The sequence below is a fragment of the Marmota monax genome, unplaced genomic scaffold, assembly GCF_021218885.2.
Source record: "Marmota monax isolate L192 unplaced genomic scaffold, Marmota_monax_Labrador192_F-V1.1 WCK01_AAM20220418_F8-fsc00063, whole genome shotgun sequence".
NCBI lineage: Eukaryota > Metazoa > Chordata > Mammalia > Rodentia > Sciuridae > Marmota > Marmota monax.
Genome location: NW_026693726.1, coordinates 9911644 through 9938369, shown reverse-complemented (window position 1 = coordinate 9938369; position 26726 = coordinate 9911644). Strand labels below are relative to the sequence as shown.

Here is a 26726-nt window from a genome sequence, read left to right as displayed (position 1 = left end):
GTTCCCGGAGGCTGCTCAAAATGGGGTTGAGGGCGGAAGACCTCCTTGCTCTCTACTCCAGTCTCTGCATGTGGCCTGGACTTCCTTGCTGTGTGATAATTGGATTCCAAGGGCTAGTGACCCAAGATATAGAGCCAAGCAGAAGTTATGTCACCTCCTATGATCTAGCCTGGAAAAACAGTCACTTCCACAAACTCTTACTGGTCAGGATAGTTACAAGCCTGATTAGGGCACAAGAAAAGGGCAGAGAGACTCCATTTCTTGATGGGGAAGGTAGATACAAAATCTCGTTGTGACCATTTTTGGAAAATAAATTCTTCCACAATGGTTAGTATGACTTCTAATAGGTTTACTACGAAGATTAACAGAATGTATATAGCATAGAAGATAATGCCTGTTGGGCTGAGACTGTAGTTCAGGGACAGAGCACTTGCCTAGCACATGCTTAGAGACACAGAGTTCAATCCTTAGCACCACATAAAAATAAACAAATAAAGGCATTCTGTCCATCTACAACTACAAAAAAATATAGTTAAATTTAAAAAAGACAATGCCTGTTGACTCTTGGTAAGAGCTGAGAAATATATTACTTCTTTTTTTTTTTTCACTAGAGTTAAATTTTCTGATCTTTGATGTATTTATTTCCCCAATTATATCTCCAGTACCGTGGAAGTAGTAAGCAAGGTAACTTGACTCCTCTATGAATCAAGTAGGGGAGGAGGATTAATAATTATGAGATTTATAAGCGTTTGGCCATGATTTCTATTATTTTTAGGATAAGAGGCTCTTTTATAACTCTATGAAACTTATGGAATAACTTTGTAAAACAATACATACTTCTCTATCGATTAAATAATTTCCTTGTTATTTCATAGGGTTCAGAGCTCTTTGCATTCAATGGCCTCAAGATTAAACACCTCAGATTTGGAGTTTAGCCTTTAGCTTCTGTACGTCTAATGCTGAAATATGCCATTTTGGTGGGGGGGGGCACTCAAGCTGTCGGTTATCTTCCAGGATTAACTATAGTCACCAAATAATTAACAAGAAAGCAGGCCTTTTACTTCACATTCAGCCATGGTGCATGCTGCGTTGTCACTGAATTGAGGAACCACAGAGCCCTGTAACCCTGCACTGGGCTCAGAGGAAAGACTCAGGAAGATGAGGACCAATCGATACATTTCCCCTCCTTTTTTTTTTCTTTCTTTTTCTTTTTTTTTTTTTTTGCTTCTAGCAAGAGATATATAACCCAGGACCTTGGGCATGCTAGGCAATGGTTCTACCACTGAGTTCCACACTCAGCCCTGATGTATTTATTCTGGACTTGCATTCTGGTCTATCACTGTTCCTGTTATGTAGTTTTTAGGCCTTTGGAATAGGTGCTTATTTTACAAGTTGTCAAGTCCAGCAATAAATTCTTCAGGAAGCATTGCCTAGGTCCAGAAGGACTCCACAATTGGGCCATTACCTGGTGATTTGTTTTTCTGTGATATGAACTATATGAGAAAAGCTGGGATGGAGTCTCAACATCAACCTAATTCAGGCAGAGAAGATTTTGCAGCATCCCCTACCCGGTCCCTGTAATGAGAGCTTTTAGGAGAGAACAGTTATTTCAGAGGTAGCTGGCAACTAAATTCTGCTAGTGTAACTGCTCTGCAGTGTCATTAATCTGCTGCCATCTCCCTTCCAAAGACTCTAAGCTTTCAGAAGGCCCAGCCTGCTGTGCCAACCCACAGGCCACCATCGGGCTGATCAGAGCACACTGAGTGGCCACAGGGGCACCATGATGTGTCTGCTGGGCAAGGGGACTTGACAGTGTCCTAAAACATTGCTGCTATCCAGAGAGGGTGGCTGGGGCTATTCTACCACCTGACTGAAATAAGTTTGTGAACCTTAAAAGCCATCCAAGAAGGCAGATGACACCAAAGTGCCAGGTTTTATGGCCATTCCTTGTTTCTCTCTTTATGTCTCTTTATGATTCTGGAAGTTCCAAATCTCTTCCACTTTTCAGCAAGCATGTGAAAATGAAAATAAACGAATAAATAAATAAAGCACAGGGGCCAGTGAGATGTGCCAGGACACCATAGCTCCAGCTGGAAGGGTAGAACAGGCAGTCCCAGGGGCTGCATTATCCTGATGAGAGTTCTCTAACCTTTTTACCTTTGTTTGGTAATAATCATGCAAAATGGACTCTTCTCATGTCTCTCTTACCTCCCTCAGTCTCAGGTACTGGTGTGCAGAACTAATATGGTTCACTTTTTCTTGATGACAGTTTGGAATGACAAATGCTGGTAGCAACTACCTAGAGTCTGGAGGTTCAAGCAGCAGCCCTAGCTCTGATAGGGAGCCCCAGTTCTGTCTTACTCTGGGGAGGGAAAGAGGAGGCAATAAAAGACAAGTGGCCTTCAAACTGTGGAGGGTGTACCCCTGATGAGTGCAAGACCTCTTAGATAGTGTGTGGGCATGCATTGTGGTAGTCTGCTGCTATCGCAGAATACCTGAGACTGGATAATTTATGAAGAAAAGGCATTTATTTGCTTCATGGATCTGGAGACTGGAAAGCCCATGGGTGTGGCAGCAGCTTCTTGTGAGGCTTTTGTGTGGCTTCATTGCATGATGGAAAGCAGAAAGTCAAGTGAGTGTATGCTGAAGAGAGAGTGATAGGTGCAGCCCTGCTTTAGAACAGTCTCCTCTTCAGAAAGATTTGAATCCTTCCAAATGAACTAATCACCTCTAATGGCTCCACCTCCCAACACCACTACATGGCAATCAAAAGTCAACACAACTTCTGGAAAGACAAACAAACCATATTCAAAAGATAAAACTGGTCAATTTCAAGAGCCTTAATTCCAATATGTTTGTGTCTTGGAAAAACACCTGTGAGCATTCTGGTTCTTGGTTCTCATTTCCTTCTACAATTCTCTTTATATCCATTTTGCAAGGACAGGCGTTCATCTCAGCCTTTTGAAATCTCAGCTTATTGTATAACCCTGGAAGTAAAAGCCTACCAAACAAAATGGTAGTTTTAATTTTCTATGATGCTGTTGATAACATAATAGCTACAAAAGACAAGGTAGCTCTTTTTCAATTTTTCACTTCCAAAAACATTGAAGCATCTAACTGATTCACCAACAAGTAGTATTCTAGATATATCTAATTTTTGGTAATATATCCCTATTTGGAGGGATCCTTACATAGCCCTTCATATTTACATGTGTTACATTCATGGGTTTAACTGACTACAGATAGAAATATATTTTTTTAAAAATTGTGTCTGTACTGAATGTGTACAGATATTTTTCTTTTGTCATTATTTATGAAACAATGTAATAAAATAATTATTACTTATTGGTACTCTAGAGATGACTTAAAGCATGTGGGAGGATGTGCATAAGTTTTATGAAATACTAGGCATTTTATGTAATGGACTTAAGCATCTGTGATTTCTGGTATGTGTGGGGTCCTAGAACCAGTCCCCTGTGGCTACGGAAAGGCAATTCTAGTTTTTGGCATATGCCTCAGTCAGTCTAGAATGTGACTCCTTTGCACACATCCTGTCTTCTTCCATTTAACTTTTTCTCTTTGTACTTTTCACTATTTGTCTTGTGATTTACACAATTTCATTATTGTCAGACTCTCTTATTATAATTTAAGCTTTGTGAGGCAGGAAGATTTGTCTGATCTTATCTATTTTATTCACAGCTGAAACCCTGGCATCTAAAACAGTGTCTTGTACAAGGTAGATTCCTCCCAAATTTTGAGAAATCAAGGAATAGAAAAAAATTGTATGACATTGGTGTAATAAACTTCTTCCCATTCTCAATTTTTTTTTCTGTGAACAAGTTTTCCATAAATAAACACTACCATCAAACATGAAAAGTACTTGAGACAGCCTCTTTTGCTCTAAAAATAACTAATATTTATCTATGACTATATGAACTGATTGAGACAAAATTGTTTCATCCATTTCATTGGGAGATGTCTTTTTAATAAATATTTCATTTTATACTTTGGATTTATTCTTAAAAATTTGTGTTACATTTATAATTACTCAATCATGTTGATAGCCAGTGATTGCAATTATAGCTCCATCCAAAGAAATACTCTGGTACTTAAAAATTTCCTGATCACTGTGAAAAATTAAATCTTTATTCAGGAAATAAATCTAAAAAGATTTTCAACTAAATAAAACAAAATTGAGAGAAATAAAAGATGTCTAAAAGAAACAGAAAAATATAAAACATTCATGGATTGTTGTGTAACTCAATACTGTAAAGATAACAATTGATCTGTGGATCAGTTAATCTATTGATTCAAAACAATTCCATTGAAAATTTCAGCAGTTTAATATCAACGCTAACACTTAAATGTATGTGAAAAGGCTGATTCAAGATTAATAATCTTGAAGAACAACAAAATTGAAGAACAAATGCTACCAGATATCATGACTATATTCTAAATGAATTTTGTGGTAACCAAAAGCATATACTTTTTGCCAAGAGCAGGCAGCAGGGAAATGAAACATAATGGAGTTTCAAAAATAGATCTACATGGCAAAGGTGTCATCAGAGGGAGAAAAGGGGGAAAGGCTCTCTCTCTCTCTCTCTCTCTCTCTCTCTCTCTCTTTACCCAGAGTGCTTAACCACTGAGCTATACCCCCAACACTTTTTATTTTTTGAGACAGGGTCTTACTAAGTTGCTGAGGGCCTCGCTAAGTTGCTGAGGCTGGCCTCAAACTTGCAATCCTCCTGCTTCAGCCTCCAAAAGGCTCATTTTAAAATAAATACATTTGGAACAACTGGATACATTGCAATATGGAAGAAAAGAAGAATGCTGATTCCTTCCTCACATGACATGTAAAAATCAATAGACCACAATGTGAGATGTTAAATGAATAAATGGACAGCTGACAGATGGGGTCCTTTTCACAGCTCAGTGAACACCAGCAGGAAAGACAGGATGGCCTCCCCGCTCCTCCCAACACATAGCACCAAATCAACCCTGACTTCAAAATCAGTGCTAGGGGGTACCTCACCACTAATGGCCCAGTCCTGCACAAGGAGGAAGTGCTAGGTCTTTTAGAACATAACAGAAGTTACATTTTTGGTGTTTAAAAACCATACCCACATTTGTCATATTTTCTTACATTGTATTGAGCCAGACTTTAATAATGCGGTCTTTCTGTCTCATTGGATAGCCACCCGGAATTTTGCAGCTATTAAAATTAAACAGTTTTCAAAAATTTGGTTGCTGTTTTCACAATTTGGTAGTTTTTGAACTGTATCCTAAAATTCTGCTATTCTAATAATAAGCTTCATTTATAAAGTGTTCTGTGCTGAAAGAGACAGATGCTTTGGAGTGAGGTTTCTGGGTGTGCCTCTCCCCATCCACTTAAATTTCAGTGGGCTACATCTATTATTTTTCTCTACCTTGTGTCACTAATTTGTATTGCCACTCAATATTTAAATATGAATTCTGGTTTTAATTCACTGTATGACCAATGTCTCTTTTCTTTACCTGCTCATGAAGAATTTTGTTATCTTTGACTATTGCCTGTTGAAAAACACATGGAATCCAATCTCAGTTCCATTTGTTACAAGCTGTGTGAGCTGGGGAAATTTTCAGTTTACTCATCTGTAAAATGAAACAGTGACTCTGTCACAGGCTGTCATTATTCCAAATGAGATAATGGCCACAGAGTACACAGACCACATGCAGTAAACCAGGAGCGGCTAACATTATCTTATCTTGAGCATACATTTTCACCCAACAACTGATTTCCAAGTGATTTCCCAAACTTCAAAAGCTTTGCTCAAGTTAGGATTACATAATGATTTGCAAAAATTCCTATATACCCTTCTCCCTGTTTTTCCCCCCAGAAAAACAATCTATCCTGATGGAAATTGCACTGAACTTGGGACCAGTTTTTCTGGAAATAGTAGCTAATTTGGAGGAGGGGGAATTGATTAGTTGGCCACATTTGGAAGCCTAGAACTTTCACCTTCCATAGACTTTTTTTCTATTTTGGGAAGATAAATTTTAATGAAGACAGAAAAGAAAAGAAAACTCAGAAATCTTGGTATGTCACAGGGGGGGGGGTGTGTTCCTTCTCTCCAGGATGGCTGCTGTGTAGTAATGGGGGTAGGGAGTTAGGTGGTGGAGAGGCTAGGAGTCAGGAGCACTTGACCCTCTAGATGCCTGCTTAATAATATCCTTCACCATTTCTTTAGCTTTCAACTGGCACTGATTTTATTTTCTACTCTTTTTTTTTTCTTTTCTTCTTTGGCTCTGAGGATCTAGTCCATTGCATTCAAGACAAGTGCTGTACCACTGAGCTATATCCCAGTACCTCTCTACTTCTTGCCAATAGCACAAACCCTCAGGGGAGCTCTCCTTGTCTTTTTTTTTTTTAGTATTTTCAGTTACTTCACAGGGTTTCTTTGTCCATAACACATCCCCTTTGTGTAAAATGCACAAGTGACTTTTTCCTAATGTTTCCAGTGGTATTCCTTGAGACACAGTGCTCTGGGCTTATCCTGGCTACTCTCACAGTATCCCCTGGACCTTGCTGGCTTCCAAATGTTGTTTTTGATCCCTGCGTAGGGACCTGGATGCACTGTCCCTGTAGGAGTGCTTTGATGATAGTAAGTTTCTACCACTACTGTGGCTTCACGTGTGGACTTGGTTGCAAGAGTTTACTTGTCTTTACAAAAAAGCCTATGATATACCTGTTCCCATCCCCTTCCCCTCCTGTAGCCCAACATACCTATACTTTTTAGTGTTGATTTTGTCATCTTTGGAAAGGACCAAGGCTTTCTTTCTTTTATTACTTTAGCCTTCATCTTTAATAGTCTATTTTTTAAAAGTTTCTTAGCTCCGTGAATGCTACACAAACAGTGCTGTATTTCACTACAGTGAATACGCCCTTAACCCTCCAGCTCCTCTTCCTCGGTAGCTGGGTAAGTGGCTGGAACGGCTGCTTACAGCTATCAACTACAGTTTAGCTTTACTGAAGGCCCTTTCAGAGTTTTCGTAATTTTTCAATTACTGTCTGTTCAGATTCACTGGTGACTGGAGGTCTTTGTGACAGTATTGCTGGGCTCATTTAGAGGATCATTTTATTCTGGATAAAACAAGCTTTTTTTTTTTTTAAAAATCCTGAACATACTTCTGTTTTCTGTTTTTGGTGCATGAAACAGTTATTCAGAGACTTCTGTGTCTTACACTACATTTTTATTTGGTTGTACTTCTGGGTTTTGCTCCTCTTGTGAGCCCACATCTCTGAAATCAGAAGTTGCCTATAATCAGTGCTTTCCATTTTCCAATAGTATGTAATATTCAAATGATGGGATAATTAATATCTAGAATCTCTTTGGGAGTTAATGAAGCACACAGGATTGCAGAAAGGGAAAATCATGTTCAAAAAGGCATGTGGCTAGAAACAGTTCTGAGAATTTTCCTAAATAGCTCTAACCAAATTCTTTTCCCATATGATATATTTTTGTAGTTACCCAGTTTTTTCACCCAATACATTTTTATCATTTTAGTGTTTTTCTTAGCTCTATAAATCAAGTGACAAATACTTGTTGGTTTTGAAGTCTCTCCATAATTCCCTTTTACTGTCTGCTTCTACAATTATGGACATTTCCCTACTGAAATATTTTCTTTTTTTATAGACCCTATTATTACTTTTGATTCTCCCTTTCCTAAGAAAGAAATTCTATTTTCTCATTGAGATCTCTTTTATAAGTCCTTTTCTTTCTATGAATCACTGTTCAAAGAAAATTGAATCTGATTCTCAAGATTAAATCCATTCACTGACTCCCCATCATCCAGCAGAGCCCCTCAAACAGTATGACCTGCGTAGGTACAGATGTGACAAGATATCAATTCTCTGATTCCCTGGCGTGTGCTTGCATGTGTGTGCATGCTCGTACACCTTCACCTTACATCTCCATGTTGAGTGAAGCTTAAGATAGCTGGCCCCCTGGGTCAGTTCTTTCTTGTCAGGAGAAGAGTAATTTATGTACCACTAGGTGCCTATAAATGTTGGTGGTATCTGGAGGCCAATCACAGAAGAGGATTGAAATCACTGGTGCCAAATAATCCAAGGTCCCTCAAAGGCTGACTCACCATTCACTTAGTAAACTGAACCTACTCAACTGCTCAGAACTTCCTGAGTGATCCAGAGATTCCCCAGTCTTTCTTCAATATTCCGTGATTTTCCCAAGCTCTTATGTCTTAAGACATATTTTTCTGGTATGTGAAATATGTTTTCTTTGTTCCTTTTCTAGTGAAGTGATAGTTTTCATATATGACCATGTTCCTGTGCTTTGAGTACCATGCTTGACTCCCTAGGACACCGTTAGTCTTCACCTATTTTTTCTATGTATCTGATTCACTCTACACATAGACCACGATCTGTACTTTGCTCTTCAGTAATTATGTACGTATCTGTATCACTTCTTAGAATGTAAGACCTCCTGGGAAAGTGACCAAGTCTTATTCATCTTGATATCCTTGTAGTTTAACACACGGAAGTCTCTGAATAACTGTTTCATGAGTGAATAAATCAATAAATGAATGAAAGATTAGCTATTTAAGCTTTTCTGGAGATCCAAAACTAAATAAGAGTATGTTAGATCTGGATTATAAATACATTCATATCTGGACAGGTCCATGACTTCAAAACAAGAAAAGCTATGAGAAATGCAGCCAAAATCCATTCAATGTCTAATAGAGTTGGCAACCAACCTGGAATATGGAAAGAAAACACAATTCCATCAGGGAATATAGATGAAAGAAGCAAGTGGAATCTCAATACAGGGTCTGTCAAGCTAAATGTGAAGACATCAAAAAGTTCTAAAGAGCTAATAAATATCAAACCAACCAAAGGGAGACTTTTAATGGGAGTGAAGTCTTTTTTGTCTTGTTTTGTTTTAATTAGTTATACATGACAGTAGAATGCATTTATGCATTTTCATGTATCATACATAGATGGGAAATAATTTTTCATTTTTCTGAGTGTACATGTTGCAGAATCATATTGATCATGTAGTCACATATATACATACAGTAATAATGTCTGTTTCATTTTACTATCTTTCCTATCCCCAAATCCCCTTCCCTCCCCTCCCATCACTTCCCTCCACCTAAGGTAATGCTATTCTTCCCTAGTGCCCCCTGCCTTATTGTGAATTAGCATCCACATATTAGAGAAAACATTTGGCCTTTGGTTTTGTGGGATTGGCTTATTTTGCTTAGCATGATATTCTCCAACTCCAACCATTTACTGGCAAATGCCATAATATTTCAAATATAAATGGAATATTACTCTTCTTTAAAGCTGAGTAATATTCCATTGAGTACACATCACATTTTCTTTATCCATTCATCTATTGAGGGACTCCTAAGTTGGTTCCATTGTCTAATTATTGTGAATTGAGCTGTTTGATGTGGCTATATTATTATATAGTATGCTGATTTTAAGTCCTTTGGGTATAAACCAAGGAGTGGGATAGCTGGGTCAAATGGAGGTTCCATAGTCTTTTGTCTACTAAATTTCTATGGCATCTTTGTTCTGGTGTTGCGGGCTTCTGTATTAATCACATTTGAATGATATGGAATGAAATCTCTACTTGTTCTAACAACTATGTTTTCAAAAAAGCTCTTTAAGTTTATTAGTGGGAGCATAGAATCCTTTTGAATTTTATATCCTGTTTCCCAGCTGAAAATTCCTAAACATGTAGAGATTAAGATTTTATAATCATTGGGATAAGCTGTGTCTGCTTGTATGTAAAATATTTGTAATTCTTAACATAATCAGAATGTTAGATCTGAGAGATTCACCCTGCAAAACCAGTTCAAGATTTTAATTGGGTAACTGACTTTTCACATGTGGTTTTAAGTTAAGAGACATGGAATTTTGTTATTAAATTTCTGTGACATTAAAGAAAATTTAATATTTAATTTATGTATAAGTTCATTTTATTAGATTCATTAAATTTGCTATAGTTTAAAACAATAAATATCCTATTTGTTAGGATTAATATTTGAAGGGCATCAAAATGATAATTACAAAGAGTTCAGTGCAAGTTAAATGTTTAAGTAACTATAGTTAGAGTTGTAAATAAAACAGATCAAAAGATTATTAGAGTATTGAATTCAAATAGATCAAATAGGAATGATGGTTAGTGGAAGATTATTCAGCCTTAAAAAGGAATGTGAATTCTAATGTATATTACAATATGGTGAACCTTGAAGATATGTGGTAAGAAATAAGCTAGACATAAAATGACAGATATTGAGTGATTTTACTTACATGAGGTCCCTAAAATAAGCACATTCATAAAAGTGGAAAGTGGAATAGAATTTATCAGAGGCTGGAAGGGTGGAGAGAAAGAGTTATGTTTAATGAGTACAGAAGTTTTATTTGGGATGATGAAAAAGTTCTGGAAACAGTGGTGATGACTGCACTACATTGTGAGTGTACTAAATGCCACTGAATTGGTCACTTAAATGTTAAAATGCCAGTATTGTGCATGTTTTACCACAGTAAAAAGAAACAAAAATCCTCTCCAAATGATCATTGAAATTTACCAGATTTATAACAGGAATACTGACATTTCTATGTAGCATTTAGAGCTTAAGAAAAAACAGTTCAAAATTTTGTCACTTTTGTTTATTTATTTATTTATCTATATATTTATTCATTTATTTTTGGTGCAGAAAAGCCTCTCTCAGGGCATCAGAAAATGAGAGTCTTAAAGAAACTCTGGTCTCTGCCTGTTTCCCTGCAGCTTTATTATCTGGGTTAGGAGGAACACAGAGTCAGTATGAAGCCCTGGCTTCCACATTAGGACTAGAAACTTTAAATTTAAAAAAAGACATGGATGTAATTTGCTTTTCCAGCAAATGTGCAGATGAGCTCAAAACAGAAAATGATGAAAGTAAGGGACTAAAGGAAAAAGAATCAAAACCTAAGCCCAGGTTGTGCACCTTTGCTCACAGCTGTGGGACGCTTCTTATCAGATTCACAAAGCCTTCCTGCTCAATACAGGGTTTAAAATGAAGCCCCAGATATAATCTGCTCTTAATTCACTCCTCTTTTGAGAGGCAGTGGCTCAAGAAAGACCAGATCACCCCTTTGACCCTTCAGAGCAATTGATATAAAACAGGTTCCTGAAGGCAAAGCCTTTTTTTTTTTTTTTTTTTTCTGGAAGCTTCTTCCAAGAAGTGATTTCCTACGGGCAAGGTGTTCCTTCTGCCAGGAATGCTCTTCTCACTCATTGCCTCATAGGCTCCTTTTTGTTTAAATATCATTTCCTCCAAGAGACCTGCCCAGGCATATCTGGAACACTCCTGTGTTTGCTAAATGTCTGAAATGCTAAATGTCCCCTTGAGGGACAGTACTCCTATAGGTTTATACTCAGGGGTCTCCCCCTCTGGGATCCCTTCCCTTACAGATTCTCTTGGGTTCTCCTCAGTGCCCCATACCTCAAAGGCATTTAACATCTGATTCTCAAGTTTTGTGACCAACTGTCTTCCAAGCAATAACTCAGAGACTCAGGGTACTTGGACACTGTGGCACCTCCATTTTAAACATGGCTTCCAGAGCTTCCCTGTTAGTCTGTGTTCTATAGGTAGGAAGGGGAAGAGTATGACTTGAAAGTGGAAATTATTTATGGGCCAGGCCTGGAATCTACATTCTAAAATCCAATCTCATGGGGTACCTGATTGCCTGGAAGCTGGTATTTACTGGTATGGCTGTGTGCCAGGGAGAAGAGTAACCAAACAGGTTCAGTGAATAGCTAGCCAGTCTCTGACACAAGCTTGTAGATGGCCGTTACAAATTCCTGACAGTGATATTCAGTGAATAAGAATTGGGAAACATTAGACATTTGCGGTTGATTGAACTGTGGCAAAAAAAGATGTCCTTGAATTACACCATTAACTCTTATCTAGACTTTCAGTTCTTAGAGAGAGAGAGAGAGAGAGAGAGAGAGAGAGAGAGAGAGATTTGTTTCTATGAGGAAAAGATGGGCAAAATAGAAAAGCTAGTTAGGCATAAATCAGAAATTATTCATAATTAATTTAACTTTGTATTTCAGGCAAATTTCCATGTTGGTATCCAAGTCTGGGGAATACTACCTTATACCTCATGTAAGTTCCAGTTTCAAATATTGCTCCCAGAAAGAACACTAAATTATTATTTTTTCATGGTCAGTAAAGTAGTTGATATAAAGAACATGAGATGAGTGTTCCATACATGCTTTTTATTACTAGCTACTTGTAAAACATTTCTGCAAAGGAATTATAAAATGAGCACTTCATGACACCTTAAATATTTGGTCCAAGACTATAGATTTGGAGACTATTATGTGCCATTTTGTTATCTAAAAGGCGCAAGCATGTCTTTTATTGTCTGGTCTTTATAAAATCTTCTATTTTATTACCTGATCCTTCTTAAATATTTTGGTATAAATAGCGTGAGTATAAACTACATACTAGAAATGGCTAGTTTACCTTTTAATGATAAATCACCACTTTAAATATAGTTTGAAAAAATGCTTCAAAATTTGTTAGCTATATCTGCATCAGAAATATGTTTAGCTTGAATAAGGATTTAGAAATAGTTTTTAATTGGTAAAATATGTGTCGTAGAAGAGGTGGATTTTGCCCGACAAAACTCAAGAGATGTGGCTGCCTGGAAACCCAGAAGAGAATATTTTCAAGGAGGTAGCAGTCAACATGGCCAAAGTCATGAATTATAATGAACCTTGATAAGATCTAAGAGAATCTGACAATGAGAAGGTCGTTGCTGGCCTCTGAGACACGGGGGTTTTCAGTGAAAATGCAGGACAGGAGGACTGAGAGCAGCAGCTGAGAGTGAGAAAGTGAACGCGGTCAATGTGGACTAGTTTTTAGAAAAGTCTAGAAGTGAAGGAAAGAAACATGAGAGACAGGGAAGTTAAATGCACACCAGGTGGGGAGTCAGAGGTCATTTCTTTTTCTTTTCTTTTTTTCTGTTTTATGTGATTTGGTTTAAAAGCTGAGGGAAAAGAGGGTAAGAAAGAAACTGGGTGGCTGGGGGGAGGGCAGAGAGAAAGAGCAAGGTGCCTGGGTATGTTGGAGGGATGGATGTAAAACCCACAAAGGCCACAGGATAGAAGGAAGCCTCTTATTTTATGTCAGGAAGAAGATCATCGTGGATGAAGACAGTTGTAGAGGGAGAGAGCCTGGGAACTGAATCTGTGCTACTGGCTGCTATTTTCAAGGAGTCTTTATGTTAAAGGGTGGAAGAGAAGAAGGACCAGGAGTTATATCATCTCTTGGAGCATCCCTAAGTCAAGGGTAAGGGACTGTAATGTCTCTAAAAGGTGATCAGGGTTCTCTCAGGCACTGAGAGCTCATGCAATTTATCTTTAAGGGATCTGGAGAAGGCACAGACAGGGAACGGTACACTGGTACAGAGGAAGATGTACTGGTATATCCAGTTCACATGGGGCACTGGAGTAGCATCAGTGCCAGTGCTAATCTCAGCACCACTAAGCAGCTTAGGACAGACATAGAGAGTCAGAGGCTCAATATACTCATGGTAGGACTGGCAGAGTCAGAGTAGAGGGAGGATTGAGAAGGGTGGGAGGAGAGTTGGGATTAGGATGCTGAATGTAGATTTAAAATAGAAACACAGGGTTTCAGTCAGAACCCCAATTGCCTGCTCTTCCCTGGGGCTCCTAAATCTTACCACTAGTAACCAGGGTAAAACTGTTGCATAGGACTTTCATAAAATCTTACAGAACTTTTTGTTTTAAATCTCCCTTTGCATTTGTGTGTGCCACAAGGGTGTAAATTCTTTCTTTTCTTTTTCTTTCTTTTTTTTTTTTTTAAGTTTGTACTCTGCTTTCTCCTTATCACTTCTGGATCCCAGATCTCTTCATTCTGTACCATCTGGATGGCAGGTTTTTCCTTCTTCCTTCTCAAGGACTCACTGCACAGCTTGGAGCTGTTGGCAATGGTGACAGCCTGCCAGCTCCTCCCAGTCTGAAGCAGGGAAGCAGGAGTGGGGTAGGCCCTTGTGGAGAGGGCTTGTCTCAGGGGTGAGCCTGATACTTCCCATGTTTTCCAGAGACATCTGGCTGTTCTGAAGTGGCTCCTGATGTTGACTATAAGTCAGTAAAGAATTAAAGGTGACACTCCTGATTACACCCTGACATAACCCCCACCTGTGGACATCACCCAACGTATTCCAGTGTTAGAGCTGCAGAATGCCCTTGGGATCCCCCAAGAGTCAGCGTGATGTGATAACAATCACAGAGCCAGATATTCAAAAGGTTAGGATCACCTTTATTTAAATAATGTCTAACAGCTGGTTTCAAGTGGAAACAGAAAATTAGAACCCCTTTTGGGTGTGGCTTTGTTTGATTGCTGGGCCAATTTTCTGCCAAAACAGGCCATTCTTAGGAACTGTGATGGTTTGGATCTTAAGTCTTCCCCCAAGGTCAATATACTAAAGGACTGGGTTCAAACCTCAGGGGCTACTGGAAGGTGAGGGAAATGGGTGGGGTCTAGTGGAAAGAAGTTAGGCCATTGGGGGGTGTGTCCTTGAAGGTGATAGGGGACCCCTGCCCCTTCCTGTTTCTCCTTTGCCTTTGGCTACTATGAGGAGAGCAGCCTCCTCTACCACTTGCTCCTGCCACAATTTACTATACTGCCACATGTCCAAAACGATGGCAACAAGCAACTACAGGGAGAAACCTCTGAGACCGTGAGGCAAAATAACCTTTTTTGTTTTGTAAGTTGGTTGCCTTATGTGTTTTGATGTAGACATGGAAAGCTAACATAGTGGCCAATGAAAATTTCCAGAGAATATAAGTACACTTATTGTGAATTAATCATACTTTTTTTCTATAGTACAGGGATGTGGAGATTAAATTTTCATAAGGAGTGCAGAAGTCACATATGAGATGGTAAAACACATATGAGATGGTAAAACAAAATACTACATAGCCTTGCTATGTAGTATGTGTCACAAATCCACACTGATTTCACATTGCATATACTATTTCACATTGCATATACTAAAACTTTCCAGGATCATAGGGCAGGTAAAACATGATCCCTTCTTTCTATGAGTGAGGGAAGCAATAGGAAAAAGTAAATTGAGCACAGATTCAGAGATATGTTCAGAGTCCACTGATGCACTGAGGGAAGTCTGTGTATGGGAAGAGAGTGCTTATGAGGAGAATGATAAAGAACATATAAGAACTGTCAATCCCCTGAAGGGAGATGTTGTTGTCTGAATATTTGTGTTTCCCCCAAATTTATATGTTGAAAACAAATTCCCATGGTGATAGGGTGGGGATGTAGGGTCTTGGGAGGTGACTAGGTCACAGGGTAAATCCTCATAAACAGAATTTGTGCCCTTATAAAGAGGCCCCAGAGAGCTGTTTTACCTTTTCTACCCTGTGAGAATACAGTGAAAAGACATCCTGTGTTACCCAGGAAGTGGACCCCCACCAGTCTCTAAATCTACAGGTTCTTTGGTCTGGAACTTTCCAGCCCAGTTCAAAAGCAATCCAATCTATGCTGCTTTGTTCTAGAAGCCCATAGAACTAAGACAACTGTTAAGATGTCTTGTTTGGTGACTGGATGCCGGAGGTAAGGAAAGATTCAAGGACTATATCCAGGTTTCTAGTTTGTGTGGAAAGCAGTTGCTTATATAAGTGGAGATAGAGATTAGAAAAGGGAAAAATTTCTCTCCAATCTCTCTCAGGAAACACAAATCATCCCTACGAGTCCATTTGTTCATACCTTGATTCATTCAGTGCCCACTCACTGAATACTGTATAGAGTGCTCTTAAATGTCAGGAAATGAACTTGGCCCTGGTGAATATCATGACCTTAAAAAAATTACTGTTGTGTTAAATGTTTCCAAGGAAAATGCACAATGTGCAATGGAAGCATATATCACAGTTGCCTTCATGAAGTATTTGAGGTGGGAGTAAAGCATCCACACTTGGGAAGAGAAAGTTAAGTTGGGATTAAAGGATGCATATAAGACAGCGGGTCAATAAAGGAAGAGACCCCTACCTTAAATACCTGGGTGTGATAGAGCTTGACAGATCCAGGAAAACAGATGTGACCAGAGATGAGTAAGTTAGGAATGTAGAATAACAGTTGGAGATAGTCCCAAGGCAGGCTGATTTATGGAAGTCCTGGCTTACTAAAATAAGTGACAGCCTAGGCTCTACTTCACTGTGAGTTTAGTGCTGGTTTGGAACTGGTTTTAGTGAAAGGGTTTCTCTTGTCTTGTGAGGAGTTCTGCTTGGTTCATTGTTTTAGATAATTGGGTGCTTATGATATTCTTGGGAGAGACTGTATGGAATGACCGGAATCCTGTGATGAAACCACAGTATTGGATTCTATTCTGTGTTGCCTGACCCTCCCATGTGTGGGCCACCTGCAATCACCATCTGCAGGTCCCCACTCTTTGACAGTATCTCTGTTCCCTTGGTTCTAGTTGGCAAATGAGTTCACTCCCAGATACCTACCTCATTCTCAGTGCCTTCTACCTTTCAAGTCTCTGCTTCTCAGCAATGTCTTGTTCCAGAGTCTACTAAAGCAAGCCCTTGTTCTCATGCGGTACTGTGAAGGTTTCATCTGCCTCTGTATATCCTGACCTTCAAATCACTGAACATCTATAAAATTGTGTTAAAGAAATGCAGGAAATCCACTCTTCTCACATCAATATTTGTAAATGCACTGAATATCTCACTAAGTCCTAAACATCTCACTAAATTCTCAATATAGGGTGAAGTCATCTCATGAAACTTGAGAATATTGAAGTTCTAAAATCCATTTTGAAAAAAAAAATGAGTTGCTGAGCTCAGAGAATCTATCAAGCAATATGAATTCAACAGGCATTTCTTTACTGCATCCTGTGTGCAAATAATTTGTTTTTTGTAAGCTCTGGGGTTACAGCAGGAACAAAAACAAAGATCCTGCCCTCATAGGTCTTCTATTCTAGTGAGGATCTTAGCTAGTAATTGTGTAGCTGTTTGGCAGAGCCATTGCAGTGAAACACAGGGATGCTTCTGGCTCTCAATCTGAGCTCTGGTGAGGCATAAAGGGAAATCAGACTTTAGGATCATTATGTGTGATCAAGCCGACAGTTGCTGAAAGAGAAATTTATACTCCCTGTGAACCAGTAGATTCTTAAAATCATTGTGAGTGAACACTGTGACTCCTTTGAGATGCCGACTATGACTTTAGGGTCACCTATACTAAGCCTCATGCATTTCTACATCTTTTTTTTTCCTTCTCTCACATTTTTCTGTCCTCCCCTCCTCAAATGTTCATAGGTTGCAAGTGACACAAAAACAATGAAACAGTTTTCCATTCTGAGGACCATCTAGGTCTACATTGTGTCCTTCCCCAAGTGCCTAATGTTAATCTCACCTTACTTCTCTGAGTCTTTTCTGTACCTTAACAATCAAGGAAGGGACACTTGGAAATTAATATTCAAGCTACTCAGTTTCTTTGCACTTAGCTTCTCTCGTAAATTTTGTAGGAAATTTTCTCGGAAATTTGTAGGGTTTAAAAAAATCTCCCAACTCTCATTACTATGGTAGCATCATTTTGTCCAACATTAGTTAGCAGGATGCCCCGAGGATATAGAGATATGGGATGCTTTTCCAATAGCCATGCTTCTTTCCAAAGAGAAGTTTCTTAAAGCTATACTAGCAAGGGTCAAATGGTTCCATAAAGAGCTATTTTGAGCTTATGGAAACCAGATCTCAGCGATTTATTTCCTTTTCAAAAACTATTAGGGTTTTCAATATGCTTTTCTTTCCCACCATTCAACATACACAGCCCAGATGAGATGTTGTGAGCCCAAATAAATGTCCCAGGTACAATTTGTGACCTAATATGAAAAGTGGTAGTAGAATAGATCTTCTGAAAACGGCTGGCAGTATTTACACAAGTTGAACACTGCTTTTCAGCATATTCTGCCTCCACACTTCTCTGAATTAAAGTGAGTAATAGGCTGGCAACTTCATTTTTAGTAGCAGGTGATTCACAAACAAGACATCGACAGGTTTTTATGATTACAGATTCCACAGATCCTAGTTTCACAAGAGTGTTCATAGAGATTTATGGTACATAGAAAAACAAATAAAAAACAGGCGAGATATAAATTGGCTTTTGCATTAGAACAAATGATGGACAGCCCTGACCACCACCTAGATAGCGTACTCTGCTTTTTGCCAGCTTTTATTTCATTGTCTTTGACCTGTTGTCATAATCTTCATAAGAAATAGTAAAGAAACCAAGAGGGAACAAAGAAGATGGGTGACTGGAGATGAATGTTTCCTCCAGCATTTATCACCCTTTGTAAGAAATGCCCTCCTGAAATGCTAGTTCCATAGAAGCACTCGAGCAGTACAGAGGAGAGAAGTGGGGGCTGCAATTTATTTTTTAAGGCTGGTGGACAGTTCTCAGTCCAAGAACAAGGCTTGACTTCGAATTCTGAATAATGCAGACATTTTCATTAGTTTGAATAAAAGAATGATAAATGATATATTGGCTGCCAAAACACAATGATATTATATTATATTTGCAGCTACCTTTTAGGATAAGCTTTCCAGAAGTACACTTAGACAACTTAGATATCTATCAGTATTGTTTCTTCATTTCACATCGATGTTTTAGGAATTACATTTCAAAGGACACATCTTCCTGACTGTGAGTTGGTAATGTCATATCCAAAGGGCAGTTCATTGTTGCACCTGAAAGCTAAGTGTTGGCACAAATTGTACTAGACTATGAGATCATTGCAGTTTGGCCACCGACTTTACTTTTTACTCACATCTGCCTTTGGAAGACCCAGAGACAATTTAATTACAGTTGCACTTTTGATTCCTACTTCTTTCAATAAAAATGTAAAATTGCCCTGCTTGAGAACTATCAGACTAAAAGGTTCCTGATTACTTTTCACTGTCATCTGTCTTCCAGACGATTATCATGTTAAGTTGGTCATATTGACTTTGTTTTGAGCATGGAAAACTTTTTCTGATTCTCAGTATTATTAGAATTGATGGCAACACAACTACTCTCTCCTGATGTCTCCAGGTAACTTAATATATGATCCTAATAACAAACACAAGAATTAAACCATTAATAGAATAGGCTGTTAGCAGCTGCTTCAATCCCACTTTCATGGGCATTAAAATAGCTGATTCAGAGATTTCTATAGAGAAATTTTAAGTTAATTAAAGTCATCAAAGTCAATGGAATTACAATATCATCTGCCAGTAGCAATACAATCCGTGTACGCTGACATTATTACTCTAAAAGAAGGCTGTAGAAGGTCAGAAAGTATTTACCCAGCTTTTCATTTTTGCATGTAATTTTGTATTCCCCACTTTTACTAAAAATCTCAAGTGGCAAGGAAATGTCTTTTGTGTATTTATTCTATTCGATCAAAGGAGACTAATGATTACTCTGCTTTTTCTCCCATAATAAGGTAAGACTGAGTCCTGGTATCTTTTGAAAGCCTCCGACTAGTTCAGTGAGGAGAAGAAGAAATTTGACTATTCTGTGTGTGTGTGTGTGTGTGTGTGTATGTGTGTGAGTGGGGGGTTGGGGTATACCTATGTAAAAGTATTTTATAAGAGATTCAGTTTGAATTTATCAATGTATCATTTTTTTGAAGTATTTATTCCACTAACTTCCTTAAAGTTCCAATTTCAGTTAAAATTGTCCATGCTCAACTAATTATTTCTAGCTGTGTGATCCGTCCTGGCTGTGGGTTGAAGCATGCTGTTGACTTTCTGGACATGAAAGTCCATTTGTGAGACTGTGGAACCACTAATGGAAATCCAGAAACCATGATTTTTAAAGTTGGCCTCGAAGTAAAAAGTGTTGTCATTATAACTGTGCATCTGAAATGTCAGAACTTTTAGATTCATCTAGCATTAAAAAAAATTCACCTTGTAAGTATAAAATATATGATGCAATGTTTGCATATTTCTTACTTGACATATGTAGTCTCAAGGTCTAGTATTTCATACTTTTGGTCCAATAAAATGAGAAGGCATCCACTGTCACTGGATTACAGTTCACATAACATGCACTGCATCTATTAGATGGGGAGTCATCAGACTCCTTTGAAGTTGTGTTCTAGAAAGAAGTTATAATGGCTAGCTACTTATTCTCATCTTGTGAAAGCATTCATTTTATAATTCAGACAATAATTGCAATGGTAAATTCAAATCTCTAGTTTGATTAGATACGATTTATCTAAAATAATTTATTTTTAAAAATAAATTAAAAATATTATTTGAGCCTGTTAAGTGAGTTGTGGGAAAATAACTTACACATTAGCAGGTGCTCAGTAAATGGTATTTGTTCACTTGTGTTGTTAAATCTCTACAACAAAACTTTGGGTCTCGATATTTCTTTTTATGGGGGTGTGTGTTCTGTTAAAATGTGACTTAGCTTCTAAGCATCCTATTAATTTTATTTAGTATTTCTCTATCTCTTTTACATTCCATCTTGAAGGTTGTAATTTTTAGTTTTGCCATAGTATTTTATATAGTTTATGTACATATAGATCTTGCTACAATGGATTGATAATATTATTATTAGTTACATTGAAAATTCTGCCTCTAGTATACTCACAATTGGTGGTGGGCAAACCTCCCTGATTATCTACTCAGCATATTGTCTGGGTGTCTGTTGGAAAGTTACTAAGAACTGATATGACAGAAATCTCTAGGCTTCCCCACACTTCTATATAACAGACTCAGAATTTCAGTATTTAGTGCCACCTTATTTTTGAACAGTTTGGTTTGTCAATCTTTGACTATAACTTTGCCATGCTGAGTCAAATCACTTTAGATTCTAAATATTAGAGATTTCATATCCCTGTACTGATTAGTTTTGGAAGCTGTATCTCATTCAAAATGAACCCACGGGGAGATATAACAGTACTTACAGGTGTCTTCTTCTTCCATGGAAATGCTGATCACATAACAGGCATACACAAAGCCAACCAACTGCAAAGGAAACAAAATAAGCACCTTACAAATTTATGCCAAATGTGCATGGATAGCCTATATAATTCAAGATATAGAAACAAAGTATATTTATTAGTAATGTCTATGACTTTGTAACAAAAAAGTCTTATTTTAAAAGAATAGTTGTAATTTAAAAGTCTTTTCATTTTTATGTCACCTTAATAGCTTTTTTAAAAGTACATAGGAATGGGAAAAAAAATCTCTCAATTTCTAGATATTTCACTTAGACTTTGATTTTGGATTTACAAATCAGCTGGTTATTCATAGTATATATTTTTAGGTTCTTACTATTTATAGAGCAATTTGTACTACACTCATTATTACTGCAACTATTTTAATGTTTAATAGCCACAAAAGGAATCAAGGCATCCTGCTTGTAAATTAAGTAGCAATCATCTATTTAATTATTTAAAATGCTCTGAGAATGTAAATTCTATCTAGCTACTAAATTGTTTTGTTAATTATATCATAGGCAAATGCATTAACTTTCTGGTGATTAGTTAGTGGTAAAATGAAATAGAAGAGGTAATTCATACTTTGGATACTAGTGGTTCAAAGAATATTTATTCTTTGAAGTGTAGAGTGCACCTTTTATAGACTTTTCATATTGTTTCCTGTCCTTATTATACTGAGAAGACATTTTTATTCCACAGAGTCAGAGACACCACAATTCCTGGAGGATAAAATTGTCCATGAATCTAGTCGGGTCTAAAATTAATCTAAGTTCTATGAGAAGTATGAAAATTAGCTACCTCAATAGGTGCTGTAATTTATCTTTTTGCCTTTCTTTCCATTTTCAAAGTCTGCTTCCTCTCCCAGCCTTATTAGAAAATAACATTAGAAAAAGAAACTCCTCTAATAGCCTTGGTAGAAAAGACTGAAGTTCCCATGGCAGAGAACAGTATATCTCAAGTTTCCAAATGCTAGTGTGGATTAAGACATGGAGCTTAGTCTACCCAAAGGACATAAAAATCAGCATACTATAATGACACAGCCATATCAATGTTTATAGCAGCTCAGCTCACAATAGCCAGGCTCTGGAAACAACCTAGGTGTCCTTCAACAGATGAATGGATTAAAAAATGTGGTATATATAACACAATAGAATACTACTCAGCTATAAAGAAGAATGCGATTATGGCGTTTGACGGTAAATGATTGGAACTGGAGAATATCACGCTAAGTGAAATAAACCAATCCCTCAAAACCAAAGGCCAAATGTTCTCTCTGATTTGTGGATGCTAACCCCAAACAAGGGAAGTTAAGGAGGGGAATAATATAAATCCATTGTATTAGACAAAGGGAAATGAAGGGAAGGGAAGGGACGGGAGGGGAATAGGGAAGACAGTAGAATTGATCCATCATAACTTTCCTAGCCTTCTATTTGTAACAGCCAGGGTAATGCCACATCACGTACAACCAAAAGAGTGGGATCCTAAATAGAATAAGTCATACTCTCTCTTTATAAAATCTGCCAAAATACATTCTATTGTCATGTATAACTAAAAAGAACAAATTAAAAAAAAAAGACTTGGAGTTTATAAATCCATCTGCAGGCTGCAGGGAAGAAGGTCAAGAAGACCTGAAAGGCTGTGAGGTTAGAGTGAGCTGCCTGTGTGCTGACAGGTCCTCCCATGCCATGGACACCTTCCCCCTCATCTCAAGCCCAGTGAAGGGCTGCTTCAGAGAAGTACTTGGGGAGCTTCGCACCCAAATTGCACGTGGAAGAGTCAAAACACAAAGGGCTATGGTTTGTGGGGTTTCTGGTCGAGAGTGTGATGAGACAATAAGGGTGGGCTTTGCAGCTCAGGATGTCACCGGTGCTCACAAGACTAGGAACCAAAGCCTCTGAACACAATTTCCCTTGCTGTTCTCCATTTTTATACCACCTAAGAGGATGTCCTTCCAAAACCTGGTGACCTCAGAGGAATGATGGTACTTTGGGTTCAGAAGGTGGATGGGGGCATTAAATAGCCTTCCAAAGGGGCTGATCATTCACAGAAACAGATGAGGATCCTAAAAGAGGTTAGGGGTGGAATTCTGAAGAACCCACAAAAGCATTCCTCAAGAGGCCAAGAGGAAGTCTCAGCTTGTGGGAATGGTCACACCTGGAGTGTATCTCCTGCCAGCTTGTAACTGAATCAGTCAGGTTAAGACTTGATTCTTACCTCTTCTCCCACTATTCTTCCTTTCATTTCATCCCTGGAATTCTCTAAAAGAACAGCTAGTGATGGGTGGAATGAGAAGAGGAAAAAACAGGTATGTGTCTGTTTCTCACTGCAGACCTGTAAGCTAAAATCAGGCTCAAGTCGTGGGGCAGAGTTTTCAGCGGGTGAGAGTTTATATTGACCCAGATTGGACAGTTTGTTACCTGAAAAGGACCAAAAGACATTTAAATTCTGTTTGAAATATCCAAAGGGTGAGATAGAACTTGGCCGTAGAATGTATTTGTGACAGTGAATCAAGTTGCCTTTTGATGGTATTCTACTAAGTCCAGCTCATTCAGCAACCTGGTTGCATACAAAAGAAAAAAACCCAGCCAATCATCAATCACAAATAACTTTCTAATGAATTTCTTTCCAATCTTCTTTCACATCATTGCTATATGTCACAGTTACACTCTTATGACCCAATATTCTTCATAAGCCTAATAACTTATTAACTACATAAATCTGGATTATTTCAACATACTGTAATATATTTGAGCAATATTCTATTAACTTAAAGTTCATTTTCAAATTATAAATAACATCATGCCAAATATTAATGGTTTTTCTATAAGTTTCATTACTTGATTCACAGAGGTATAATTATCATAGTAAAGTGCCATTGATACTTCTATGACTTGTTTTTAACACATTATTAAATTGGTTTCAAAAAGTTTGTATCAGTCGTCTCTGGTAAGAACATTTAAAATCTTCTTTTGTAGCTCTTTAGAAGGAGTCAATATAATAAATATGTCAATTATCATGTGTCAGTTAAAAACAACAAAAATAAGTTTTTATTATTTCTTATCCTACAACAGCAGTAACCAACAATACTTGCTTTGCCATACCCTTAATATCACAGCATATTTTCATTTTAAAAATGTCAATAAAACAAACAAAATGGCATATCTTCATGTATTTATTTTGCAGTAGTTTTACTTAACATTTTCATATTCTGTTAGTTGTTTCTTATGAATTGTCTACAACAGTTTGCTTTGCCCATTTATTAGTTTGATGTGGCTTTCATTAATTTGTATGTGGTCTTATGGAGTAAAGCTATATTTATTGTGATTTTTTTCCCCTTTATGTCAGCAAGTGTTATGGTGTCTTAAAAACATTGTGATATTTTCTTACTAAATTGTATATTGGAAGGCATCTGCCATGAAACAATTTTGTTGTTTTTGGTGGACTTTCCCTTAGGTGTGTGTGTGATTCATTCATATTATGATTGAAACATTTCTGAACTAGTTTTTTGTACACAGATATAAATTTAGATGCTGAGTGCTAATTTCATCTTGGAAGTTGCTTATTGGAGAGTAAGCACACAGTTGCAGGATAGCTTTTATATTCGATTTTTTTTCACATTAAACAAAGGTAAGTTAAAAACACAATTTAAAAATCATTAGTTATTATTTTTCAGCAAGATAGGGGAGGGGTAAGCAAAGATATATCAAAATATATTGACTGGGTGATGAAGACTTTTCTAGTGTAAAGTCAAGGCCTTCATGAACGCTCAATACTAACATAAACATTATTTTTCTACTGTTTTAATAAACTGTGCCTTTTTTAAAGGAATAAAACCCCTTTTATCTATACTTTAATGTTGATTTAACAGTGAATCGTTATCATTTTTAATGATGTCGTTTGAGATGAGATCTCTAAAGTATATATTAGCATATTGTTCATTTCTTTGGCAGGGAACACGTACTTTGGTATTTTCTAATATTGGCTCATTCAGTTTGGCATGCCTGGATCTATCAGCATTTATTGGTAAGACTGTCAGCATTTACTGGTTAGTCTATTGGCATTTACTGGAAAAAAGGCTGGAGGATTGATGAGAGGGCCCCTTGAGAGCAAAGTTAGTCATGTTGAAACACTATGCTCACATATTGTTATGCAGAGATAATGTGGTCGAGTTGAGCCTGGAAACTCAACACAGGACAGAAAATGAAATCCCACTCTAATGGTGAGATCTTGACCTGAAAGTCTACATCACCCACCGCTAGCTAGTTTACCTTCCTGCTGTTGTAACAGGCTCAGAAAATATTAACTACTAATAGCTGACTCATAAATTGTTTTGTTACATGTTTATAACTTAAAGCTACAAATCTAAGTACCTGCTAAGGAATCTGTATAATATAAAATAAATTTTATTTTTGCAGGAAACTTTTATATGATTCAAATATAAAATGTCTTCCACGTTACACAGAAAGATTGACAAATGACTAACATTAAAAAAAAAAACAAAAAAGATAGATGCCAGTTTTGTAGTCCTTATTTCATTATTCAAATAAAGGCAGTTGAAATTCAAGGAAAGGTTTGGCAATAGGATGAGACACTGAGCAAGTCAGAAGGTATGTAAAAGATGATCGTAGGTGAATATTTATGAAGGCAAAGGAGAGCAAGTTCTTTGGATAATTTTTTTTCCTAGAAATATCTGTTTACTGAAGTTCATGCAAGTTGTATTTCTTCCTTATAAGTTCAGATCATGAATTTATGCTAAAAATATTGGATTAAATGTTTTCAGAAAAGATCCATTGTCCGTGTGCTGAAGAGAACTGGTCAATGTCTTTATTTTTCCTTTTCCAAATCGCAACTCTTTTGATGGGTAGAAAGTTAAGGTCAGATATTAAATCCCAGTGACAGCACACTATCCCTCCCTATCCAGTAAATATTTTCTTACTCATGAAATGTGGGAATGCATAGTTTTAAAACAATAGAACAATATATATATATATATAGCAATGGAATATTTGCCAGATCCCATTGTTCACTAATGGATCTTCTGTTGTCTTGATGGATGACATAAAAAAGAATTCTGGCTAGGTAATTGAAATACACAGTGCCATTAGCTGGAAAATAAAATAAAATGAATACATATCTAGAAATATTAGATCATTCTCCAGGCCCTCAAACAGAATTTGCCAGGCATAATATCAGTAATATTACAAATGAATTAATTAAAAAAATTTTTCTTTTCCTTTCACTTTATTGATGGATGTGTTCATAAAATATTTATTCTAAAATTACTTCTGCTATTGTGATTAACCAAACTGCTGTTTAATTAGTAATGTTATTCTCATGAGAACTTGTCTAGACATCCTGTTAATCATCAAATTGTGGATAGCTGACTTGCGTATTTCTTGGTTTCCCAGAACGTGAATTGAAATAGTTCCTGTGGCTTTCTGCTTGTCCATAAGAAATGAACAAAATGCTTCCTTGCCAATAGCAAGCAAATGCAAAGAACATAATATCAGCATAATATTTCTAATTATTTCTGTTTTCTATAAAGCTTTGAGAGTTATTCCTTTTAAGGATATCTTTCTCCCCCTCTTCCACTAAAATTATCTATTTCTATTTGGTATTTTAAATTGTCATCTTCTTTGTGTTATATATTTTGACAGAATAAATTCCCTCTTCTTTGACATGCTTAATGAAT

At 37.2% G+C, this 26726-nt stretch overlaps 1 protein-coding gene across 2 annotated transcripts in view; it reads right to left on the bottom strand.

Annotated features, from left to right (window-relative positions):
* The window catches only part of Nkain3 (sodium/potassium transporting ATPase interacting 3), a 619944-nt gene that overhangs the window by 25495 nt on the left and 567723 nt on the right, over window positions 1-26726 (bottom strand). For both annotated transcript variants that reach the window (XM_058584434.1, XM_058584433.1), the window contains exon 5: window positions 20999-21059. In XM_058584434.1, the coding sequence (XP_058440417.1) occupies window positions 20999-21059 (61 nt within the window). The remainder of the gene's footprint in view (window positions 1-20998; window positions 21060-26726) is intronic.